General features: G+C 59.3%; 1 protein-coding gene across 1 annotated transcript; it reads left to right on the top strand.

The window, feature by feature from the left end:
• The first annotated feature begins 250 nt into the window (after nt 1-250).
• On the top strand, nt 251-9,540 carry LOC138362806 (mucin-22-like). The gene is made up of 2 exons (XM_069321368.1): nt 251-276; nt 4,014-9,540. Exons 1-2 carry the CDS (start codon nt 251-253, stop codon nt 9,538-9,540), a joined length of 5,553 nt encoding a protein of 1,850 aa, XP_069177469.1.
• The last annotated feature ends 25 nt before the right edge of the window (nt 9,541-9,565 follow it).

Genomic DNA, 9,565 nt, shown 5'->3' with positions numbered 1-9,565 from the left:
ATGATATCCAGAGTACGTAGTGTGATATCTTTGGAAACCAAAACATTAACTTGAGTTCGAAGAGTTTATGAATTGCTACAAGTGTGTATTTGTTGTTGTTTAAGATTCGCTACTTGGAACAAAACGTTCCAAGTAGCACGGGCTATGGTGAGCCCGTAGTGGACTTAGAAGTGTGTGGAAAATACGTTGTTTAAGGCATACGGGAGAAACAAGATGGCTTCCTTCCCCAACCCAGAGAAGTAAGGCCAAGATGGCGTCCTTCCCCAAGCCATACGAGTGAGCTAAGCCAACCTTCTGTAGACTGTTTACATTCTGGTTGAAGTATACAGTTTCCCCCGCCCCTGCCTGAGGGAGACTATTATTATTATACTTAATTGACGTCCTGTTGTCATGATTAATTAACTAATTTGGTTACAATGTTAATTAATCACCAATGATTGGCAGGAGCGGTGGTTCTGTGGCCGGTTGTGAAGAAAGAAAACGGTTGACTAAATAAAGTGTGTGGCAGCGTGAGCATTTATCGCTCCACCGACATTAATCAACTATTATATGCTGATAAATGGCGGCCATTCCTGATGTGTACCAAGCTAACACGGTGTGTGTGTGTGTGTGTGTGTGTGTGTGTGTGTGTGTGTGTGTGTGTGTGTGTGTGTGTGTGTGTGTGTGTGTGTATGTGTGTGTGTGTGTGTGTGTGTGTGTGTGTGTGTGGTATGTGTGTGTGTGTGTGTGTGGTATGTGTGTGTGGTATGTGTGTGTGTGTGTGTGTGGTATGTGTGTGTGGTATGTGTGTGTGTGTGTGTGTGTGTGTGTGTGTGTGTGTGTGTGTGTGTGTGTGTGTGTGTGTGTGTGTGTGTGTGTGTGTGTGTGTGTGTGGTGTGCGTGTGTGGTGTGTGTGTGTGTGTGTGTGTGTGTGTGTGTGTGTGTGTGTGTGTGTGTGTGTATGTGTGTGTGTGTGTGTGTGTGTGTGTGTGTGTGTGTGTGTGTGTGTGTGTGTGTGTGTGTGTGTGTGTGGTATGTGTGTGTGTGTGTGTGTGGTATGTGTGTGTGGTATGTGTGTGTGTGTGTGTGTGTGTGTGTGTGTGTGTGTGTGTGTGTGTGTGTGTGTGTGTGTGTGTGTGTGTGTGTGGTGTGTGTGTGTGTGTGGTGTGTGTGTGTGGTGTGTGTGTGTGGTGTGTGTGTGTGTGTGTGTGTGTGTGTGTGTGTGTGTGTGTGTGTGTGTGTGTGTGTGTGTGTGTGTGTGTGTGTGTGTGTGTGTGTACTCACCTAGTTGTGCTTGCGGGGGTTGAGCTTTGGCTCTTTCATCCCGCCTCTCAACCATCTACTGGTGCACAGATTCCTGAGCTTCTCAAGCTCTATCGTATCTACATTTGAAACTATGTATGGCGTTTTACTAACTACTCTGACACTGAAAAAGATTTTTCTAATGTCTCTGTGGCTCATTTAGGTACTCAGCTTCCATCTGCGTCCCCCTTGTGCGTGTACCACCCGTGTTAAATAGTCCATCCTTGTCTACCCTGTCAATTCCCCTGAGAATTTTGTATGTTGTGATCATGTTTCACCGAACTCTTCTATCTTCCAGCAGTTCACGCAGCCTTTCCTCATAACTCACGCCTCTTAGTTCTGGGATTAGCCTAGTGGCATACCTCTTAACTTTTTCAAGATTCGTCTTGTGCTTGACAAGGTACGGGCTCCATGCTGGGGCCGCATACTCCAGGATTGGCCTTACATATGTGGTATACAAGGTTCTGAAGGATTTCTTACACAGGTTTCTGAAGGGTGTTCTGATGTTAACCAGCCTCGCATATGACGCCGATGTTATTCTTTTGATGTGGGCTTCAGGAGACAGGGTTGGTCTGATATCCACTCCTAGATACTTCTTTCTGTCCGTTTCGTGAAGGACTTCATCTCCTATTCGGTATCCTGTGTCTGGCCTCCTATTTCCTCCGCCTAGTTTCATCACCTTACATTTACTTGAGTTGAATTTTAGTAGCCATTTGTTGGACCATTCCTTCAGTTTGTCTAGGTCATATTGTAGCCATATACGGTCTTCTTCTGTATTAATCCTCCTCATAATTTTTTGCATCATCAGCAAACAATGAGAGGAACAAGTCAATTCATTTACGTACATCAAAACAGTATAGGTCCAAGGACTGATCCCTATGGGACTCCACTGATAACACCTCGCCACTACGAGACCTTCCCCCTCACACTGACTCGCTGTCTTCTGTTGCTTAGGTACTCCCTTATCCAGTGGATTACCTTCCTTTTCACTCCTGCCTGCATCTCCAGCTTGTGAACTAATATCTTATGTTGTACAGTGCCAAAGGCTTTCTGGCAATCCAAAAATATGCAGTGTGCCCAGCCCTCTCTATCCTGCCTGATTTGTGATGCCTGGCCATAGAATTCAATTAATCCTGTGAGGCATGATTTGCCATCCCTGAACCCATGCTGATGTGTTACAAAGTTCTTTCGCTCCAGATGTTCCACTAGTTTTCTCGCACAATCTTCACCATCATCTTGCATGGTATGCAAGTTAAGGACACTGGCTTGTAGTTCAATGCCTCCTGTCTATCATCCTTCTTGTATATCGGGACTACATTGGCCGTCTTTAAAAGTTTTGGCAATTCACCTGTTACCATTGATTTGTTGTACAAATACATGGATAATGGCAGGCACAGAGCTTCTGCTCCTTCCTTTAGTATCCATGGTGAGATTCCATCCGGGCCTATAGCCTTTGTCACATCCAAATCTAGCAGATGGTTCCTCACCTCCCCACTGGTAATCACAAACTCCTCTAGTGGAGTCTGATTAGATATTCCCTATTTTATCTCTGGGACATCTCCTTGCTTTACTGTGAAGATCTCCTGGCATTTCTTATTGAGTTCTTCGCACACTTCCTTGTCGTTTGTAGTGAATCTGTCTACCCCTTTCCCCAGTTTCATTACCTATTCCTTCACTGTTGTTTTTCTCATGATGGGGCTGTGCAGCAATTTAGGTGCAGTCTTTGCCTTGCTCACTATGATATTTTCATATTGTCACTCTGCCTCTCTTCTCTCCCTGACGTATTCATTCCTGGCGCTCTGGTATCTTTCTCTGCTCTCAAGTGTCCTGTTATTTCTATAGTTTCTCCACGCGCTTATACTAGTTGCTTTGTTAGCTTATATCTCTGATTAAACCATGAGTTTCTCGTTTGCATATAAGTTTTTCCTTTTGGACTGGGACGAACTTGTCTGCTGCCTCCTTACACATTTGCGTGACATAGTCCATCATGTCTTGGGCCATTTTTTCCTCTGAGACCTGTTTTCCACCCTTAATCTGTTAGGAATTTCCTTATTTCCTCATAGTTTTCCTTCCGGAATGCCGGCCTTTTGTTTTCTGGTCCCTTCCTTGAATACTTTAACCTACTTCGACCAGGTACTCAATCATCAGTACATTGTGATCGCTCATTCCTAAGGAGGGCGGCGGGAGGGTTCCCTTATGTTTGAGTCGTTCAGAATGAAGACTAAGTCGAGTCTCGCTGGTTCATCGTTGCCTCTCATTCTCATGGGTCCCTGACATGCTGACTCGAAAAGGTTTCTTGTCACCACTTCCATTAGTTTAGCTCTCCATGTATCCTCTCCTCCATGCGGTTCCTTGTTTTCCCATTCTATCCTTCCGTGACTGAAGTCCCCCATGATGAGCAGATGGGATCGATTTCTTCAGGGAGCAGCGGCTCCTCTCTCAATTATAGTGTTAGGTGCCATGTTGTTCTTCTGATTTGTGTGTTTGTGTGTGTATATGTGTGAACTCACCTTATTGGACGTCCTGGGATCGAGCTTCAGCTCTGTGTACCCACTTCTCCGCCTTCAATTAACTACTTTACAGGTTTTCAATCATTTTGAGATGTGTCACATGTTCACCTGTAGTAATGTGTGGCTCCACTACCGTGTGTAGCGCTCTCATATATCACCATAATGACGCTCCAAACATTATTATATTGCCACTTTGGTACTCATTCTTGTTTGTACCGTGAGACGTGGGTCACCACCCCCACGGCAGCAGGGGACGTGGGTCACCACCCCACGGCAGCAGGGGACGTGGATCACCACCCCCACGGCAGCAGGGGACGTGCATCACCACCCCCACGGCAGCAGGGGACGTGGATCACCACCCCACGGCAGCAGGGGACGTGGATCACCACCCCCACGGCAGCAGGGGACGTGGATCACCACCCCCACGGCAGCAGGGGACGTGGGTCATCACCACCACGGCAGCAGGGGACGTGGGTCACCACCCCACGGCAGCAGGGGACGTGGATCACCACCCCCACGGCAGCAGGGGACGTGGGTCACCACCCCACGGCAGCAGGGGACGTGGATCACCACCCCCACGGCAGCAGGGGACGTGGGTCACCACCCCACGGCAGCAGGGGACGTGGGTCACCACCCCACGGCAGCAGGGGACGTGGATCACCACCCCACGGCAGCAGGGGACGTGTATCACCACCCCACGGCAGCAGGGGACGTGGGTCACCACCCCACGGCAGCAGGAGACGTGGATCACCACCCCACGGCAGCAGGGGACGTGGGTCACCACCCCACGGCAGCAGGGGACGTGGATCACCACCCCACGGCAGCAGGGGACGTGCATCACCACCCCACGGCAGCAGGGGACGTGGATCACCACCCCCACGGCAGCAAGGGACGTGCATCACCACCCCACGGCAGCAGGGGACGTGGATCACCACCCCCACGGCAGCAGGGGACGTGGGTCACCACCCCACGGCAGCAGAGGACGTGGATCACCACCCCACGGCAGCAGGGGACGTGGGTCACCACCCCACGGCAGCAGGGGACGTGGGTCACCACCCCACGGCAGCAGGGGACGTGGGTCACCACCCCACGGCAGCAGGGGACGTGGGTCACCACCCCACGGCAGCAGGGGACGTGGATCACCACCCCACGGCAGCAGGGGACGTGTATCACCACCCCACGGCAGCAGGGGACGTGGGTCACCACCCCACGGCAGCAGGAGACGTGGATCACCACCCCACGGCAGCAGGGGACGTGGGTCACCACCCCACGGCAGCAGGGGACGTGGATCACCACCCCACGGCAGCAGGGGACGTGCATCACCACCCCACGGCAGCAGGGGACGTGGATCACCACCCCCACGGCAGCAGGGGACGTGCATCACCACCCCACGGCAGCAGGGGACGTGGATCACCACCCCCACGGCAGCAGGGGACGTGGGTCACCACCCCACGGCAGCAGGGGACGTGGATCACCACCCCACGGCAGCAGGGGACGTGGGTCACCACCCCACGGCAGCAGGGGACGTGTATCACCACCCCACGGCAGCAGGGGACGTGTATCACCACCCCCACGGCAGCAGGGGACGTGGGTCACCACCCCACGGCAGCAGGGGACGTGCATCACCACCCCACGGCACCAGGGGACGTGTATCACCACCCCACGGCAGCAGGGGACGTGGGTCACCACCCCACGGCCGCAGGGGACGTGTATCACCACCCCCACGGCAGCAGGGGACGTGGATCACCACCCCACGGCAGCAGGGGACGTGGGTCACCACCCCACGGCAGCAGGGGACGTGTATCACCACCCCCACGGCAGCAGGGGACGTGGATCACCACCCCACGGCAGCAGGGGACGTGGGTCACCACCCCACGGCAGCAGGGGACGTGGATCACCACCCCACGGCAGCAGGGGACGTGGGTCACCACCCCACGGCAGCAGGGGACGTGTATCACCACCCCACGGCAGCAGGGGACGTGGGTCACCACCCCATGGCAGCAGGGGACGTGGGTCACCACCCCACGGCAGCAGGGGACGTGTATCACCACCCCACGGCAGCAGGGGACGTGGGTCACCACCCCATGGCAGCAGGGGACGTGGGTCACCACCCCACGGCAGCAGGGGACGTGGATCACCACCCCCACGGCAGCAGGGGACGTGTATCACCACCCCCACGGCAGCAGGGGACGTGTATCACCACCCCACGGCAGCAGGGGACGTGTATCACCACCCCCACGGCAGCAGGGGACGTGTATCACCACCCCCACGGCAGCAGGGGACGTGTATCACCACCCCACGGCAGCAGGGGACGTGGGTCACCACACCCACGGCAGCAGGGGACGTGTATCACCACCCCCACGGCAGCAGGGGACGTGTATCACCACCCCACGGCAGCAGGGGACGTGGGTCACCACACCCACGGCAGCAGGGGACGTGTATCACCACCCCCACGGCAGCAGGGGACGTGGGTCACCACCCCACGGCAGCAGGGGACGTGTATCACCACCCCACGGCAGCAGGGGACGTGGGTCACCACCCCCACGGCAGCAGGGGACGTGGGACACCACCCCCACGGCAGCAGGGGACGTGTATCACCACCCCCACGGCAGCAGGGGACGTGTATCACCACCCCCACGGCAGCAGGGGACGTGTATCACCACCCCACGGCAGCAGGGGACGTGGGTCACCACACCCAGGGCAGCAGGGGACGTGTATCACCACCCCCACGGCAGCAGGGGACGTGGATCACCACCCCACGGCAGCAGGGGACGTGGGTCACCACCCCACGGCAGCAGGGGACGTGGGTCACCACACCCAGGGCAGCAGGGGACGTGTATCACCACCCCCACGGCAGCAGGGGACGTGGATCACCACCCCACGGCAGCAGGGGACGTGGGTCACCACCCCACGGCAGCAGGGGACGTGGATCACCACCCCACGGCAGCAGGGGACGTGGGTCACCACCCCACGGCAGCAGGGGACGTGTATCACCACCCCACGGCAGCAGGGGACGTGGGTCACCACCCCATGGCAGCAGGGGACGTGGGTCACCACCCCACGGCAGCAGGGGACGTGTATCACCACCCCACGGCAGCAGGGGACGTGGGTCACCACCCCATGGCAGCAGGGGACGTGGGTCACCACCCCACGGCAGCAGGGGACGTGGATCACCACCCCCACGGCAGCAGGGGACGTGTATCACCACCCCCACGGCAGCAGGGGACGTGTATCACCACCCCACGGCAGCAGGGGACGTGTATCACCACCCCCACGGCAGCAGGGGACGTGTATCACCACCCCCACGGCAGCAGGGGACGTGTATCACCACCCCACGGCAGCAGGGGACGTGGGTCACCACACCCACGGCAGCAGGGGACGTGTATCACCACCCCCACGGCAGCAGGGGACGTGTATCACCACCCCACGGCAGCAGGGGACGTGGGTCACCACACCCACGGCAGCAGGGGACGTGTATCACCACCCCCACGGCAGCAGGGGACGTGGGTCACCACCCCACGGCAGCAGGGGACGTGTATCACCACCCCACGGCAGCAGGGGACGTGGGTCACCACCCCCACGGCAGCAGGGGACGTGGGACACCACCCCCACGGCAGCAGGGGACGTGTATCACCACCCCCACGGCAGCAGGGGACGTGTATCACCACCCCCACGGCAGCAGGGGACGTGTATCACCACCCCACGGCAGCAGGGGACGTGGGTCACCACACCCAGGGCAGCAGGGGACGTGGGTCACCACCCCACGGCAGCAGGGGACGTGTATCACCACCCCCACGGCAGCAGGGGACGTGTATCAACACCCCACGGCAGCAGGGGACGTGGGTCACCACACCCACGGCAGCAGGGGACGTGGGTCACCACCCCACGGCAGCAGGGGACGTGGGTCACCACCCCCACGGCAGCAGGGGACGTGTATCACCACCCCACGGCAGCAGGGGACGTGGGTCACCACCCCCACGGCAGCAGGGGACGTGGGTCACCACCCCACGGCAGCAGGGGACGTGGGTCACCACACCCACGGCAGCAGGGGACGTGGGTCACCACCCCACGGCAGCAGGGGACGTGGGTCACCACCCCACGGCAGCAGGGGACGTGTATCACCACCCCACGGCAGCAGGGGACGTGGGTCACCACCCCCACGGCAGCAGGGGACGTGGGTCACCACCCCACGGCAGCAGGGGACGTGGGTCACCACACCCACGGCAGCAGGGGACGTGGGTCACCACCCCACGGCAGCAGGGGACGTGGGTCACCACCCCCACGGCAGCAGGGGACGTGTATCACCACCCCCACGGCAGCCGGGGACGTGGGTCACCACCCCACGGTAGCAGGGGACGTGTATCACCACCCCACGGCAGCAGGGGACGTGGGTCACCACCCCCACGGCAGCAGGGGACGTGGGTCACCACCCCCACGGCAGCAGGGGACGTGTATCACCACCCCACGGCAGCAGGGGACGTGGGTCACCACCCCACGGCAGCAGGGGACGTGGGTCACCACACCCACGGCAGCAGGGGACGTGGGTCACCACCCCACGGCAGCAGGGGACGTGGGTCACCAATCCACAGCAGCAGGGGACGTGGGTCACCACCCCACAGCAGCAGGGGACGTGGGTCACCACCCCACGGCAGCAGGGGACGTGGGTCACCACCCCACAGCAGCAGGGGACGTGGGTCACCACCCCACGGCAGCAGGGGACGTGGGTCACCACCCCACGGCAGCAGGGGACGTGGGTCACCACCCCACGGCAGCAGGGGACGTGGGTCACCACCCCACGGCAGCAGGGGACGTGGGTCACCACCCCACAGCAGCAGGGGACGTGGGTCACCACCCCACAGCAGCAGGGGACGTGGGTCACCACCCCACAGCAGCAGGGGACGTGGGTCACCACCCCACAGCAGCAGGGGACGTGGGTCACCACCCCACGGCAGCAGGGGACGTGGGTCACCACCCCACAGCAGCAGGGGACGTGGGTCACCACCCCACAGCAGCAGGGGACGTGGGTCACCACCCCACAGCAGCAGGGGACGTGGGTCACCACCCCACAGCAGCAGGGGACGTGGGTCACCACCCCACGGCAGCAGGGGACGTGGGTCACCACCCCACGGCAGCAGGGGACGTGGGTCACCACCCCACGGCAGCAGGGGACGTGGGTCACCACCCCACAGCAGCAGGGGACGTGGGTCACCACCCCACGGCAGCAGGGGACGTGGATCATCACCCCCACGGCAGCAGGGGACGTGGATCACCACCCCACGGCAGCAGGGGACGTGGATCACCACCCCACGGCAGCAGGGGACGTGGGTCACCACCCCACGGCAGCAGGGGACGTGGGTCACCACCCCACGGCAGCAGGGGACGTGGGTCACCACCCCACGGCAGCAGGGGACGTGGGTCACCACCCCACGGCAGCAGGGGACGTGGATCACCACCCCACGGCAGCAGGGGACGTGGGTCACCACCCCACGGCAGCAGGGGACGTGGGTCACCACCCCACGGCAGCAGGGGACGTGGGTCACCACCCCACGGCAGCAGGGGACGTGGGTCACCACCCCACGGCAGCAGGGGACGGCACTGGAAGACGAAGGAACGGAAACAATTGAAATTTATTTATGAAAACTTTACGTGGGTGAGTTTACCATCGACGGCGGGAAAGTGGAGCAAGTATGAAGTCCCAAAGAAGAGATATCAACATGATAACCAGCTGTGTTGTGTGGTGCAGCTGTGAGACGTGTTGTGTGGTGCAGCTGTGA

Source organism: Procambarus clarkii, chromosome 9 (genome assembly GCF_040958095.1).
Source record: "Procambarus clarkii isolate CNS0578487 chromosome 9, FALCON_Pclarkii_2.0, whole genome shotgun sequence".
In the NCBI taxonomy this organism is placed as follows: Eukaryota; Metazoa; Arthropoda; class Malacostraca; order Decapoda; family Cambaridae; genus Procambarus; species Procambarus clarkii.
Note: the sequence above shows the minus strand (reverse complement) of the source record. Positions and strands in the feature narration are given on the sequence as shown.